This window comes from Mercenaria mercenaria, chromosome 5 (assembly GCF_021730395.1).
Source record: "Mercenaria mercenaria strain notata chromosome 5, MADL_Memer_1, whole genome shotgun sequence".
Classification (NCBI taxonomy): domain Eukaryota; kingdom Metazoa; phylum Mollusca; class Bivalvia; order Venerida; family Veneridae; genus Mercenaria; species Mercenaria mercenaria.
The window spans coordinates 21746434-21764635 of record NC_069365.1 but is presented as its reverse complement, the minus strand read 5'-3'; the positions used below and the strand labels follow the sequence as shown (position 1 = coordinate 21764635).

The 18202-nt window shown below is 33.5% G+C and overlaps 1 protein-coding gene across 18 annotated transcripts in view; it reads right to left on the bottom strand.

Annotated features, from left to right (window-relative positions):
- LOC123556604 (uncharacterized) overlaps positions 1–18202 on the bottom strand; it is a 169382-nt gene that overhangs the window by 35616 nt on the left and 115564 nt on the right. The window contains exon 2 of one of the 18 annotated variants that reach the window (XM_045347453.2): positions 16958–17513. The exons of the other annotated variants lie outside the window; for them this stretch is intronic. Coding sequence (XP_045203388.1) covers positions 16958–17102 — 145 coding nt within the window. The 5' untranslated portion in view covers positions 17103–17513. The remainder of the gene's footprint in view (positions 1–16957; positions 17514–18202) is intronic. 18 annotated transcript variants of the gene reach the window in all.

The following is an 18202-nucleotide window of genomic DNA, read 5'->3' as shown; positions in this document are numbered from 1 at the left end:
TGCATTTGACATATTCAATGAAATGGCACCATTATAAGCCTTATAATCGGGTTCCGTTGAAACAAGAGAGCAGAGATGGTAATGTCGGAACTACTTTATCTCAAAAGCCACTTTACATTAGAACAACCTAACATTTGAGTTCTATTTTTGTTCCACCGCAAACGAGTAGAATGACCTAGTTTTTTTAAGTATTTCATAAGAAGTTCTTTGTTTTTGATGTTCTAAGCATTTCTCTACTTGTAGGTATACGAGAATGTGTTCTGTTTGAAGTTTCTATTTTTGCAAATTAATACATTGTCATATCAGAAAATGGAAACGTCCCCAGTGTAATAAAATATTGATTGAAGTAATAAAGAAGACGGCACCGACACATTTGACTAAATTACATTCTTCATGGTGAGGAAAAAAAGAAACAGTAAACCTTTAATACTTGGATACATCCGTCACACCATTATCTAGCCATTACTCTTACGTGTGTTTTGCCATTTTTGACGAAATGTTTTCCTTTTATCGCCTTCATTTTTGCGAAGATTCTTTGATAAGACGCATAATACTGAATATGATTAATCACGTGATATGTCAAGTAACATACAAGCCTATTTTGCTTGACATATTAATATCTAAGCGTTCAATATAAATTGCTGTTTCCATATCTTTTTAAAAGTATTATGTTCTCTTGGTGGAACGCCCGTTTGAACACAAAATGGCTACTCTTTTAATAATTTCTGTAATTCCAAAGTAACAGCTTTGATATACCCTTGAAATTTAAAATTAATACGAAATGATATAATGTCCAACCATAAAAGCTTTTAGGTTACCACCAAAATGTACAAGGAAACATTTTGAAGACACGTTTTTGCTGATCGACTAAGTTTTTTTCGGGAAGTATGTCTTAATTAAAAGACGTGTGTATCAATTTCAGAGTTCTTAGTATATATTATAACACCAGGTCAACGGATCAGACTTTGGCGTGTTAGAGAATTCGACCTAAGTGGCTTTTAAAGTTTCGTGTGTTAACTTCTACAGATGGCAAATTAAGTTACCTATAACAAATAGGCAAGATTCATGTATTTGCAAATGCCACATTTATAATCAAAGAAGTAGTGCAACATAAAACACACTCTTCCTTTCGCATTCCTTCCAGAAACAAGCTTTATGTCCGTATCTTTCTAAGTAATGATCCGGTGTTGTTCTATATAAGTGACGTGACCCTTCCATTTTGCTCTCCTTTACATGGTCCTCATTGTGATAAATGTTATCTAGCTGATGCGCATATGAAGCACGCAGCCTGCCATATCATTCGACTAGTGTCAATTGATGGATGAAATGATCTACGTTGTGTGGCTCTAATTGCATTTTCTGTTCATAATGCTTCTATGGCTTCTACTCTACCCGTTTTAATCTGAACATATTTCCCCGTTTGGAACAGAAGAACTCAAGCTACATGCAATGAGACGAGCAAAAAATGGGGTTATCGATTACCAACATTCTAAAAATAATATCAAGGCTAAAGTTAAGTTAACATCAAAGCTAAAAGATCATGTACGTATTATCACACGTCGTTCGTCAAAGAAAATAAGTTACATTTATACCTGGTTTTCCTTATTGACATTACTTGTTATAAGAATTTGTTTCTCGGGGAGAATTGCTTTTCTCGGAATAACGACACCAATTGATAATGCTAAAAACAACGCTCCTGTAATGGTGAAAATATCGAAAAATGATTATGTGCACAAAATGGCAGGCTGTTGACACAATTTGCAAATGCCTTTACTATTTCCTTATGGCTGTTTATGTGTTCCAAGCACGTTATTTCTAAATTTCATACACGTGACAAGTAAAGATGCATTCAGATATTTAGTTTATTAATGAATTTTTCAGGCTTTTGTTTCAAAGCATTGCGTGAAAATAATTAAATGCATGTAAAAGGAAATATGGGAGCAAATGTTCACTAAATAGTTTGCCCTATCATGTGCCTAACATAAACATTTTTGATTGAAAACAAAACTGTTAAGAAATAGATATTTGTCTTCTTTCTCTTTTTGTTTTATATGTTTAAGATTTATATGCAAAAGATATTATTCTTGCAACACATATGAATTCACAGCTTTTGCAACAATCATGCACAACATACGTGTTCCTAGGAGGATGAAAGCTCGAAACATAAGCAATAGTAGACCATTATGTTATATGCTCCTTTGACGTTAATGAGCTTATTTTATAACACTATTTGTATATAAAATGTGTACCGTTATTCGCTTTTTATCCCCCAGGACATAAAACTTCTTACTTGCTCCAAAGAACCTCAAACTTTATTGCTAATAGTTCCTTTCCGTTTCTGAAATGATGCAGCGTAAAGTTTTGTTTTATGGATGCTATTATTAATTTTGTCTCCGACGTTTCCTCAAGACGTCGCATTAAAGAAGAATGAAATGACAAGGACAAAAGCAGGTTTCAATAATCATCTGCAAGAGAGGAAATTTAATTACTTATCAAAGGTTATTGTCAATAGAAAGCTAAACATTCTTGTCATACGCGAATGTAGGCGTAAACTTAATCCAAGGGATTGTATCAAAACATATTGTTATACATGCAGCCCATGGCTCATTTTTAACTGAATCAATTCTTAAAGATTATAAACTTACATACATTTGGTGTCGCATGTTATGATATAAAAAAATCAGGATTCTGAATAATTCTGAGTATTGAATCAGTAATTACAGTGACACACGGGTTTCAAGTAAATGAAAAACAAATTGACCACCAGCAAATTTCAGCATGTTACTTTGTCTTTTATAACCGGTCACCGTGGCCCAGTGGTTAAGGTGTCCGCCTCGGGACCGGGATGTCGAAGGTTCGAGCCTCATGGGGAGCGTTCGCCCGGGGGATGTTTGTCATGGGACTCATTCCGAAAAGGCCGGTTCGTGAGCCGCGAGCTTGTTAAATGAATGGTTACCGGCTTCTATCCGCTTGGCGCCTGGCATAGTGGTAGGAGTTGGGAGGTTAGTACGCACAATAAAGGTGTCTCATAAGCCAAAACTGGCTGGCCCTTTCAATAGGGGTGACACTATAATAAACAAGACCTTTACCTTTTACTTGAATAACTAGTACATTATAAAAATGCTACTTTTTATTTCCCCAGACAGTACGAGTACAAAGTAATCTCTCTACTTTTCTCCTTTAACAAGTGTAGATATCTTTTTTATTCGTGTCAAGCTGTAATAAACTAAGCTATGCCATCTTCTCACACTAATTTGAACGTTGCCAAGTTTTCTAACCTTTTGAAAAATCACCTACTGAATAGATACCATGCCTTTTCCAGTATAACTGTCTACAAAATAAAAATGCAGATCTTTGTAAATTCTAAAGACCTTTGTGTAAAGATTGGATTGTGATTTACTGGTGCATTTGTTTCTCAATGTCATCAACAGAATTTATTTATTTATTTGGGTTTTACGGCGCACCAACACAGTATAGGTACAGGACTACAGATTTTGGTTTCACATCTTATTTACATCGAAATAGCATCAACAGAAAACATTACTATTTGTATAAATATATTTACGGTGAAATTCGATCTTGATTCGGCCCAATATTACAAATGATACAAGACATTTTAGGTATCTCTTGTCACGATTTATATGGTAGATATTCCATATTAAGACTAAAGAAGACTATCCTAATTCCATTTCGTTGACACCTCTAACATTATTCTCAGTACATCTTTACAGAATCCAATAAGCGCCATCGCGTTTTATTCTACCAATTTGGAGGCAATAGTGAGCAGCCATTGAAGATGAAGTTAAATCTTACTAAAGCGGATTATGTTGTATTAATCACAGGTAAAATGAATAAATGCTGATAAAATGAGCTCGAGATAAAAAGAAAATCGATGCTGGACTCCGTTTTTTATCATCTTTTCCTTAAGCAGAATGAAATGCAAGATATATACCAGCACTAGTTGTTATATAATATGAAGTAATTAAACATAAACCCTCGAGATCGCCATATCATGATAACTGGACTAATCAAACTAACATTCTATCCGCTCAGACAGCATACAAACCCATAACTTGCTAAAGAGCATTATTATTTATCTATTTATTGTTATCATTATTTTTATTATTACTACTATCATTATACCACATTTCTATAGCACTCTTTTCATGCACGTGTACACGTTCAAAATTTCTTTACAGAATCAATTGCAAACAATACAAACAAATATGCATTCAACATAAACAAAAAATGCAATTCAAATCAACAATCAAAGGCCTGAAGGGCCTGAGAGTCGACTAATAAAACTTTGATTGACATTATACAAGTATTTAAACCCAATATATTTCTCTAAAATCGAAGAGTGGTTCGCAAAAATAAAAATGTTGAAAGTACAAACTACAATTTGACAGGTGACACTAAGATACTGCCCATGACTATAAATATTTTTCCAGTAAACATTTGCCTCCGGCATTACCAAAACAGGCAATTATCGGCTGGTATATATTCGCACAGGATAAAATTTGAATATGAAAATTTATATATTGAAATTTTATAGCGCGGATTGCCACATACAATTTGTAACGGATGGACGAAAGAACTGTTCAGATATTTTACAGATAAGGGGCCTGGCAATAACCGTGTCACACGCTAGGTATTGTTCAATCATATTATGGGTGTGAATTTAAAGTATACTTACTTTTGCGTTTAAAGATATGTAAATGTTGCTGAGTGTCAATATATAGTGTCATGAATGTTTACACTGACAGGAAAAATGCGCATTCGAAACAAAGAGAAGTTACTCGGACTAGCTACCAATTTCGGAAAAGATAACCAATATTAATAAATGCAGTTCTTTTTTAGTTAAAACCATCATTTATTCTATTTCAGACCTGTTAACCCCTTCAAAACCATGTCAGTAGTCCCCAAGTCTATGTACTTTCAATTATCCGTTTTGATTCATGTAGACAGACAGGCCCAGACTGGGCTGAAAAAATGTTTGAGCCATTTTTACGTGGTCGGTAGCAGGGTGGGTTTGGGGAGGGGTGTTCCTTCCCGCTTTGAACTGCAGTCAGATTTTGAAATGGGCATTGTGGCAGGTGGTAAAAGGGCAAATGTATCAAACTGTAAAGTGGCAATATGGGGGGGGAGGGTGTGGGAGGATACCCCCTCCTGCAATTAGGGTTTGGGGTATCACCACAAGGAAATTTTGAAAATGTAGACCCTTGATACAGCCTTTGGTGCGATTTCTAACTGAAAATTTTATGTTTCAATTTCTAAATATTACCTCTAGATTCTTTTTTAGTATTACAATATTCAAAGTATGAATGACTGTCACTTCATATTTTTACTTTCAGGTCATGCCTCAGCACTAGAATCTAAGTCTGATATTGATTCTATGTATGTATTATAAAAATAAATTCTAGAATCATTTCTGTTACAATAATATCTATCATGTCTGTTACTTTAATGTTAAAATTTCATAACACAGCTCGATATTTACCCAAAATATTATATCCGGATATGATTACACTTACGCTAATACGCATCTTATCTGGAGCCCTGTGTAACTATTTTTTGTCTTTCGCTGGATGTTACGCAAGCTTTGTAAGTCTGCGCAATTCATAAAATGCACATTTATGCTTAATGAGTTACATTCGAGTATTGCACAATTACAAGTCATAAATATGACAGATTACATCGTATATTGGTCATAGCAAAGGGAATTCACACAACTTAACTTCATTCATGCAGTGAACTGTTTGAAGTTTGAGAAATCTAATGGAACTACATCCCTTCACTGTGTTATTTGGTCCATTTAGACTTAGAGAATCGCTGGATAGCAAGGACTCGTCAAAACGATTTCATCGTTTAGCCGACTCAAAAATCATGAATGTAAAACATATAGATAAAACAAGACAAACCATTACATATTTAAAAGTATTTAAGTGACCCTAGGATAAAATACTGTTCTATGCTGTGCATGCCGACCTAACCAAATTGATTAGAATACCACAAGACATAACAGAGATTGCTTGTTCGCTGCAAGATGCAAAACACAACTAAGATACGGATATGAAACTTGTCACCACTTTGCATCGTCCTTACCAAATAAAGGTCAATACGATATATCCCTGATAATTACTCCGGGGATTGCATTCTAGACGATCTCTTTATCCTTTAACATCACGTGGAAAGAAGACTGGTGTAATGCATATCATTGAATATAAAAGTCTCTTCAGTAATAAGATATTGATTAAACTTTCTAAAGAAGACGGCGGACACATTTCACAAAATTAGCTTCTTCTTATAGAGCAATAAAGAAACAATAAACCTCTTTCTCGTGGATATCACAGACACCTTAATGCTACAAGAAGAACCGTTGATTTCGGGTCTAAATGAATTCTACCTAATTTTACAATCCTCCCAGTAGTAAAGAATATGGTTAGATATTGCAAAGACTCGTACGTTTTGGTAAGAATGGGAAAATTAGGTCATATGAAGAAATTATATATGTCAAGCAAAAGACCATAATGGTATATGAATGATTTGAACATTTTCTTCCTCTGTTAAAACAATGTAACTGGTTTGTCTTTAATCTAAAGAACATATTCTAAAAAACACATTTACCGTTATAATAACGTTTTATATGTGCCTGATATAAAAGTCTATAATGAAAATTTGATGATTTGAGAAAGCTCTTTTAATATATTACCCAGTCTCGACTGCACATGCCGTTTTCATGAAAGTCATTCTCCATTTAAATTCTTTGATGAACATGCTAAGATGTTAACAGGTTTGAAGGAAAAGGTCAACTATCAGATTACATGAATACAATACGTTATATGCATTATCACAATCTAAAACCTTTAGGAAGCAGAAGTTGAAAATAAGGTTGTCTAAAACTCATGGTCTATATTTCTGTGAATGTAATATTTATGTAACAAATAATATTAGACGTTGTGCATAAATCTAAATTCCGAAGGGAACGGAAGAAAAGTTTTAGTTACATTCATGATATGGGTAGCAATACGCAGGTTTAAGATTTATTGTTCATTGAAAGAACTATAGTACAGAAAGGCTGGCAACTGAGATAGGTTTGCAACATCTGAAAGATTAGGGGTTTCCTTATCAAACTAAGATTGAGATGGGTGAACATAATGCAATGTTTAAAGGAATCATCTTATTACATTTAACGGAGGTAAGGTTAGGATAGTGTGGAGTTTGTATGGTGAAAAAAATAACCATTGTGTGCGTGATTATTTGAGGGTAACAAAATTAGTGAGATAAACAGCTGAGAACCTTAAAAGCAAGAATTGATATGCAGTAGGAAAAGCCAGCTTCCAAAAATGCATCCCCTTCTGACTACAATCCTTTGGCAGTGTATGGGTGTGTACACGGCAAGCATATCCACAAACAGATAAAGTAAACAATTTAAATAAACACAGTCGGGCACCGCTCAGCAGTGGTCAATATTATCATTGAAATATATTTACTAATTAAGAAAGGATTAATACTTATTTCCACCTATACAAGGAGACTCTGAATACGAAGAACTTTTTTAAATACAGCTAAGATTATTGTGTGTTTTTGGTGTCAATGGCAGGTAATAGCTTTTAAGACAAACTGACTATTTCAGAACGATATTTATAGCTTTGCGTGCATGCGCAAGCTTACTCCAAAAAAATTATGATAGTTAATGTCAAAATATGTAAAATTCTGCAAATAAGATATTACAGTCCTTTCCCCCACGGCATTAAGGCATTGATTTTTTATTACAGAAAACTATAGTTTATTATTAGTTTATTTCTTTCCTTTGGGGGATTTATCTCGGAATAGCTGATGCCAATTACAATATTCAATAGAATGCAGCTGGCATGGGGTTACTATGGAGAAAATATATCTAGATTGTTTATGCACAATTAAAGACAGGGCTGACAATTCCATTTGGAAATTGATGTTGTTATTATTATTATTATTTTCTCCATGCTCTCCACAGCAAGTATTTGATTAACACTTACTGAGAAAGAAAGTAAAACCATGATAACGGTGCTTTATCACATTTTTACAGGTTCTGAGGGTTCTAAAAACAAGGTCTGAAGTATTTTGTTTAAAACAAAACAGTGGGAAAAATTCGAAGCCATTTAATATCGCAAGTATTCTCCTTAAGTCGAATGCTGGTCTTTAGACATAGACATATTCTTTGTAAAGATGAATTCTTGTGTCTCGTGACACAAACACTGAGTCATTTAGTAGGACCATTCGCATGCAAGAACGACATAGATATTTCACTTATAGACAGTTTAATGTATGTACCTTGTTATTGTTTGTATAGATCTTTAAGTCTTAGTAAATCTAATCAGAATGTACGACTAGTATGTTATTTTGGCTAGTATGTTAGTTTGATTAATGTCGCCCTGTTCCGTCATATCATGTAGTATATTTCTTGCGTCTTACCTAAATTGTTCAAATTAAAACGATTTAGACCTATTCGGGATAGTTCATTATGAAAAAGAAGCTAACTCAAAATCATGCCCCGAATGTACGACCAAAGAAGTTTTGGTTTTTTTCTAGGTTTTAAGTTCAAAGGTGAAGGTCATATGAAGGTCATCTATATATATAGGTAAGTTTGCAGGTCTTGCCATAAGGTTTGTTGAGTTGAGTATGAACTAAATTGGGTCATTTATGTGGGATGTAAGACCGTTGTTAATTAAGGTTTATAATTTGAAGGTGAATGTCAAATGAGTGTCAATGTCATTTATATAAGTTGTCACAAGGATTGTTGAGTGTGAATATGAACTAAATCGGGTCATTTATGTGGGCTGTAGGACCAAAGATATTGTTTACGAAGATTATAAGTTAAAAGGTGCTGTCATATGAGGGTCAAGGTCATCCATATATAGGTTAGTTTGTTGGTAATGACACAAAGATTAATGTGTGTGAGTATGAACTGAATATGGTAATTTATGTGGGATCTACACAATCTGGTTCGTACGGACGGACTTACAAACGGATAACCGGACAGTTCAATTGCTAAGCTTGATTCCTTCACAGTGCAAATTCTTGAGCAATAATTGCGATAGGAAAAATGACCTAGTGAATTCTGCAGAAATAAATTAAATGATATACAAAAGCTTCTGAGTCATGTAATGTTAATGGCTGAGATATAGCAACGCAATGGTTGGTTAATTGCATTCAGATTACATGTCCCAGATATGTGGAAGACTCGAGGCAAACTATTATTGCCAGTGGCATAAATATTATTCCAGTATTAGCTAAACAGACTAAGATCTTGACTCATCAATGTTGATAAGCATGAGTTGCTGAAGAAATATCAATGGAGATACAAAATATTATTGCCAGTGGCATAAATATTATTCCAGTATTAGCTAAACAGACTAAGATCTTGACTCATCAATGTTGATAAGCATGACTTGCTGAAGAAATATCAATGGAGATACAAAATATTATTGCCAGTGGCATAAATATTATTCCAGTATTAGCTAAACAGACTAAGATCTTGACTCATCAATATTGATAAGCATGACTTGCTGAAGAAATATCAATGGAGTATCTCCTTTCAAAGAGCCTCTGCATTCAAAATGATATTAATTTCGTCCTTGATATTCCCCAAGGTGCATGAAATAACGGTAATAAACACATATAATCAGGAATTATTACTATTACATTTTCATATTTCTGGAAGGAAGAATGTTAATAAAAACACTACATGAGACGCCGCTTATCTGCTCATAGAGCTGCTGTATCATTTTCGCAATAATTAAAGTTATCACTAAATGTGATTAACACACGAAAACCGTTTTGTTTTTTCAGGGAAAGAAGACATTTTGTCCCGCTCAAAAATTAGACAGTTGGCATGGGGAGAGATAGCCCATGTGACACTGGTGCCATTGCTCTGCATAACATTATGAATAAAGGAGAGTAAAATGAATGGGAAGTTGGATAGTTCGCCGTCAAAGAATTAAGTGTCCGACATAATATGCAAGAGGAAAATAAAGAACAGAACAATCATTTAGGCTCTATAGATTCCATTTCACAATTAAATAATGTTAACTTTAAAAGGAAAAACACACGTAGTGCAAAAATATTTTTGAAAAAATAAAGAATATTTCAAGCAGAATGCCAATAATGGTGTATGTAAGGTTCAGGTTCAAAGGTAAACATTTGTTTTATTCCCATACCAAAACTGACATTGATGCATATATAAAAAGCCAAACAAAACTGTCTCCATTTTCAAAATATTTTCACTATAACAGCTCTTATAAAACTTTACATTTGCCTGACTAAATCAATATACTATAGAAATAGATTTTGTTGGAACTAGTGGCATACTATTAAGTATATTATACCCCTAAATGAAGGCATTTCCATTAAAAGACGTGCGCAATGACGCAACAAATGTCTGATGAAAGGATTACATGATATAATACTATGACTGTATCGTTATTGTAATTAATAAGATTTTGATTTCAACTATTTTCTAAACTTGAAATCATATTCATTTTCTTTAAAGTAGCTAGACTATAGTAAAGGCGAGACTAATTTAAGGGTCAGCAAGTTTACATAAAGCATGACAAGTTCCACCGTGGTATCTATTCGACGTGCAGATATCTATCCTTATTATAAGATGTTACTGGATTGATTTCCTTAAATATACCTTGTTAGAATATATTATGTACTAATTCCACTAAGGTGGCATGAGAAATGGTCAGCAGTTGACACATCATCCTTAACGGTTTTGCTATATAACTCTTGTCTCATTGACAGACTGATATGTGGGTTTAGTATGTAGGATGGGAGAGCACCTTAGCTGGGCAGCACTTTTGCTGCAGAGCGCCTCAGTTTTCGAACAGAGCTGTTAGATGATGGGTGTCTCTCCGTTTTGGCATTTAAGATTCTAAATTATAATAATTATTATTAAACTTATTTTATTTTAAAGGACTATTTTGGAACTACGGATAAATGAATTTAAGAAAGATAGAATTATTTATTTTAAATGTGCATCTAGAGAGAGAGTTTTTATGTATTAATTAATTCAGGATCATTTCGGGATTTGGAATGAATAAATCATATTTAAAGAACTTTGTACCTCATGTTTTTATGTACTAAATAAAATCCACTATACGATCGACTAACGAACTATATATAAAACGGCTGATAGGGGTACAATGAATGTAAAGAAACTTATTACAACCTAAAATGTTTAGGAAAACCAAATATTTTTTTTGTTTGTAACAAAATTGGCAGATGCAGATTCGTTCTCTAAAACATGTGGTCAATCTTTTTTGCAAATTTGCAAATGTCATATTTATGGAGAAATAAAATGAGACACTGCAGATAATTATAAATACCATGGGAAAACCAAGGAAATATTAAGTTAATATCAAAACTAAGATCAAGGCCAAAATATGTAAATTCCAAAACATCTGCAAATCAAATATTACCGTCTATTCCCCAAAGGATATAAGCTTTTACATTAAAGCATTGATTTTTTTATTACAGAGAACTATCAATGACTCGTTTCCTCGGGGAAAAAACTTCATTTCGTAATAGCCGATGTACTTAAGGGAATCTGGACGATGAAGAAAATATATATCTAGATTGTTATATGCACAAAAGGCGGACAATCCTATTTTGAAACTCGTTTTATTTAATCTACAACGTATCGTTTTGAGTTTCTTCTGCAAATAAATGACAAACAACTATTGAGAGTAGGAGTAAGCCATGGTGTCTACTATAAAAAATATTTCAGACTTTGAGGGTTCTAGAGTCAGGCTAAAATCTATTTGTTCTAAAACACTGTGCAAAATATTATTCATGCCAGTTTTACATTTATGCTGAGAAAAGACCGTTGAATATAGTTTTAATGTTTGACAACTGTATTGCGTGAAATGCTTTGAACGATTCTGGGCACTCCTTGCAACACAACTATGTTTTCGGATAAATGAATGTATGTATGTTGTTTGACAAATGTCGCCAAATTCCATGGTCATCTTATATATTGCTGATGCAATACGAAATTGTACAAATTAAGACATCTGCCTTTAATTTCATCTGAATACATCGTCATTACAAATTAATTCTAATTTTGTCACCTGTTCTTGGTCCCTTTATAGTGATATACAATGCAAAACTTTTACCATTTAATGCGGCGGAGAAATTGACTTGTAAATTCTGCAGAAATAGTGCTATATGAAAAACCTATGTGTCTTGGAATTCATAAAAAACAATAAAATAATTAGCTTACTGCACATATAGACTACATATATCAGAGACGGCAGCACGTGCATGATTCGGTGTATTCTATTGGAGGTGAAGATGTTTCTGCAAGTTTGCATTTAATAGATATTATCCCAGCTTTGGCTAAACGAATTAAAAGCCTGAATTATTCATGTATTTTTCAATTATGCAAGAACATCTGAAAGAATATGAACGGAGTGTTCACATTCCCTAACTGATGTTTGATCTGCTGTATTCAAAATGATATTAATCTCATGCCTGATATTCCCCAAGGCGCACAAAGAGAACATGAAATATCAGTAATAAACACAAATAATCAAGAATTATTGTTATTACAGTCTCATATTTGTGAAAGGAAGAATGTTAATGAACTCACTGAGTGTATAAGACGCCATTTAAGCGCTCGTAAATCTGCTCATACAATGTTATTTTTACAACGCAGTAAACTATATGATGGTACATTGTTTGACGATCAAGCTCTTGACATATTACAAGCAATATTGGATGCAGCAAACGGAATGAAAACAACCAGTGCATTTTGCAAAATAGTCAAACGCAAGACTTTATCGACAACGTAATTGGTCTGAATATTTTATTGAAGTGAATGTGTTTTCTCATTAAACTTTCTTTAACTCTTTGCACTAAACACAAGGACAAGACTTGCGTCATACAAACCTGAGAAAATTAAACCCTCTAGGAGTCTAGTAATCAATATTGACCAAAGTGTCTACAGACACATGTGACGACACCAGATTCAGCTTGAGTAACAATACAGAAACTTTTATTGTGTTGGTACCATCGTCTACTTAATGACAAAAATACTCGGTAATTTCTATCATATTCATTAGGACATCCTGCTTTTTTTTCATTAGAAAATTATGTCGAACTACACTAGCGGCTTACGTAGCGTAAATATTCTTTGATAAACCGTGATTAAGAGACAGGATGATGGTCATCCAGTAAAATGATTTAAAAATGTTTGGTCTTGACAGGGGCGATCCAGTACAGATATAACTTTAAATAGACATCTTCTTCCCTTTCTAAACTGGCGAAGATAACAATATTACAGGATTATTTTTTCTGTTATTCATGCATGTGAAAACCCTGCCTTTAATGCTAACATTTATCATAAGGCCCCGTATAATTATGTAAACCCTGTCAAATTCCTTACACACTGAATAAGATTATTGAAGGAGGCGGGGGGTGGGGGTATGTTAAATGTGTGTGCAAACGTGTTTCTGTATCATTTTTTCATTTTTTTTCAAATATTGAATTATAGAATCTACCAGGAAATGATCTAACTAAGAAAATGAGTGTTCACACGTATGTTAGAAAGTTGTCGCCGTTTTTCGAATATTAGTGATACAGGTATCGGCAACGTTGATATCGGTTCACCGCTGAATGAACGTCTTTGCTAAACCATGCAATCAGGTTGTATTGAATAATACATACTGAAACTAATCTAACTATATTTGAATGAACGCATTATTTATTCCATTAATGACAGCACAAGACAATTTCCACGTTGATGAATGTCTGCCGGTCGATGAGTTTGATATCTGTCTTGTCATTTACTATGACGCCATAAACATTATACTGAAGTTTAATGGACTTTTTGTATTTGTATGTACTTATAACAAATTAACCATTGCAGACAACATTATTAGATGTTTAGGTGCACGGATATTCCGAGATATCTAGATCGATTTTGTTACAAATAACAAATACTGCATTTCATTCACATGAAAAGACCACGAATGTATAAAGTTCAAATTTCCCGTAGATTTATTCTATGTATTCAGGAAAAATATTGCAACATGTTTTTAACAGATGGGACTGAAAATCAATAAAAAGCAATGCTAATATGTAAATTCAAACGCTCTGTAAAACTATATTATAGTTAATACGTCAAGAGAAATAAGCTTTTATATTAAAACGTCGACATTTTATTCCAGATACCGCACGTAATATCTTTTCCCCAGGGATAAAACATTATCCCCCCGTACTTGATAACGCGCACCTGCAATTTGCGTAGAATGTTGTTGAAATGGAATCATATAAATAATAGATATATGTTTATGTACTCATGCGACGCCTTTCCGAGCACATTAAAATGCTAGTTTCCGTAGATTAGAAAGCATTGAGAATTAAGACTGGATACGCCTTTAAGCCAATTGTATTTTAGCATTTTTCTTTCGCAACAATTTGCTTTGTTAAAAAAGAAATTTACAACAACCGTCACACAATATCATTCCAAGGGGTTAGAGTGAAACAGGTCAGTATTTAGACTTCATTTCGCTCTCACCTCCTGGTTTATTCACCATCCAAATAAGCAAATATATAAAATTCCCTAGAGTTTAGGAACCATGATTGAAAAAAAAAAATGCTTACTCGTTACAATTCATAATGATAATAATATATGTATTATTTCTTTGTAGAAATGCGTTCCATAAATTATATCTATTTGATTCTATGATCCGCCAGAAAATATAGAAGTCTAGTATAATATGCAATAAATAAGAATTAGAGATACACACACTCAGCAATTCATCAATGGTTTTTTGTTTTCTTTCATTTTTAAAAGATCTTTATTGATATTATCATTTGTGAAAGAGTAATATGTATAGAAGAAGAATAGGCAAACAATGAAGATGTATTGATCTGCTTGACTCTGATAATAGGTGGACTCGATTTTAGTCTATAGGAAAGAAAAATAACACCGACTTTAAATCAATAATACTGAAAGGAATAAGAGCCTATGTTGTACTTTGCTGACTGACATAACTCAAACAAACCATATAATATTCATGTTGAATACGTTGCATTAATTTGATTTCTGAATTTTGGGACAATGTCATACCCATAACAATGATTTGATAATAGTCAGACTGGAATTTTAGAGGTCCTTATTATGATTTCATGAACGGGTCATTGCCTGTAACTTTTACCGCACAACAAAAATGAAAATATACTGAGGTGTTTTGTAAGTAGACTAAGGGCGAAGCATTAAAAATAAGTATTTGAGGAGAAAAATCGCAAAAGAAAAGACGATTCAAACGGAGATATTTTGATATGGAATGACAGAAGTCTCTGGTAAATATTTAAAAAGTTACAAATTCTGCAGAATGTTTCACTTGATTTAGAACACTTGAATGCACACGAGCAAATACATGGAAAATGAGAAAAATCTCAAGTTTGTAAAACAGTTTTCCAGCGTTGTCTGGATTATACTGGTAGTGTTTATGATGATTCAGAAGAAATTTAGCAAGAAATATTTCCACCAAGTTCATAATATACGTGTCTCAGAAATGAGAATTGTGATATACTAGGTCTAAGACATGGAAATTACTTTCATCAATTCTGTAGTGCCGAGATTATTTTTCAGATAATGGTATGTCTTTGCGAGTGACCTTTTTCTTCAAAAAAAAATCTAGAGAACGTGGGAATCAGTATGTGACTTTTCTACTGATTTTTTTTCTTGATATAAATTATCGCAAACGCGGAAGATTGTGTAAGAATCTAAGTACGTTTATGGTTGAGATTGTAGAAAATAAAAATCATTCGATATTCCTCCCTTATGACACAAGTTATTTCCATTGTTGTCTTCAATGCACAATGTCACGTCCGCGCTGCATGCTCCGGATAAAGATAGAAGACATACGGATAGAACGTCTTGTCAAAGTTTTCAACTGCGTGTATACTTTAACTAAATAATGCAATTTATATTTTGTCTGGATGTTCGTTGTCATACTTTTGTTGGTGTAACAAATCCCTTTTATTCCATATAAACATTTCTTTCATTTATATACTATTTAATCTAATATATGATTGCTTCGCCAGTAAGAGCTATCAAATAAGGTATTATAGACAACAGACAAAGTATAGACAGAACTTATTCGTGATTACATTTGTCTGATGTTTGATCTGTTCATACAAAGCCTTTGTGACATTATACGCTGGTCGCAAAGAGGAAATATATGTGTCGTATCAGCACTGTGCGTTCCTCGAAGGAATATCGACTGAATTTGTATGTTCTACTGTAAAGAACTGTTTAACTTTGCTAAGAAAATCAATTATGGTGCTATTTATAGTATCGGTTAAAACAAAGTATGCTGTTATAGACGATTATGAACAACCACAATAACTAAACGTTGAAGACTGTGAGTCTCAGTCCAAGTCTTCATTCGACCCAGTTATTTCTGTAATATCTAATTAGTAGCAATGTTTATAAAACATACATACCATTGCCATTTTCTCTGTACTGTCTGACATGTTACTTAGCATATCTGATACTAACAACTAACATTCTTCACCAATTATCTTATGAAACAATCTTATCAATTACCCTATCTTCACCTTCTTAATGACTGCATAGTGTTTCTTATACATAGTGTTAACATTTTATATCAATAAACAAACAGCCAGCAATACCATTTTTTCAGCCCACTTCTGCATTTCTATATTTTTGTCTGATAACAATAGTTTAATTATAAACATTGCATGGCGTTCATAATTTAATCAAACCAACATCACTTTATGCGAATGTACTCACAATAAAACAGTTATCAGTACCTCATTCTGCTATTTCTTAGGCTTATACCTGCTCTAGAAAGATACATAATTAAAACAGTGCTTAAGTTGTCATAATTTTACATAAATAATCCTATATTCTTATCTTTATTATTATCGTTATCAGTACCTTCAATTGCAATTTCTTCAGGTTCCTCATGTTCTGGTTGTTTATGTGTATGTGTGTGGTCCATGGGCTCTTCATCCCCTAGTAGTTCACCATGTTCTAAATCCTGCTCAGGCTGAGCTTGCCACTGACTATCCATGTTTTCCATTACAGATTTTTCAAAACGCTTTGAACAATATATGATCTGCCAATTGTGAACTTTAAATGCTATGATACATCACACAACAAATGCTATAAAATCGTGATGATGCGGCTTCATTCCAATTAGAATTCACTGACATTTGAAAACAGCCTGCAAAATGTTATCGCTTAAATATTTCTACTGCAATGCACAACTCATTTGTGTAATTTCACAGTTCGTTAGTCCTTTTGCAGAAGTGATAATGTATAAAAACTTTAAAACACCAACTGGAGATATTCAAATCCAACACTCAGTTATATTCCACATATACTAGTCCTTCTTGCCGAAGTACCCAGTGTTTACAAAACAGAATTAACCCAGAAATCATACAGCATTACATTCCCAGATTTTCCATTAGAATAAGTACGCAATATATGCCTGTAAAAAAGACAAACTTTGCAGAAAACTTGAGCGCCGCAATTTCCAATACAACTTCAGCAAACGCTTTGGCTTTGGAAATAATCTTACGGAAAACTACCAATTCTATTCAAGCATACAAAACCAATACGAGCCATGAATTACAATGGTATAACAAATTGTAGTAAACTTCTTCCTATTTCAAACTAACTTCAACCGGAATATATACACAGAACATCGAATGTTTAGCTTTACAGTAACCTATTTTTAGTAGATAGCTCTAAATCTGATTACAGGAGTTGTATGTCGCTACAGGAATCGATAAAAACTTCCTCGTCCATTCTGTAATTACCTTCAGAAGCACTCGGCGGTTTTGTACGCTACAAGAAAAACTTCCAGCTACATGCTGGGCTATCCTGATGGACTGGGCGATAAATCTTTTAGATAAATAAGAGGCTGAATGAGTCGGAAATAACTCCATGTTTATGCAAAAAGAAGCGGAGGACATATACAAAGATGTACAATAAAACGATCTTGGTTTTCTTACTAAAGCTCTGCGAGAGAAAATATAAAGGCATAATTATACTTGATGATGTTACAATAGTGGTAATATTATCCAGTATACTCAACTATTCTTGTATGATAGTCATGAACAATAATTTTGGAGAACATCTAAACTACTCACTAATTCGTTGCTATAGTTCGAAGAT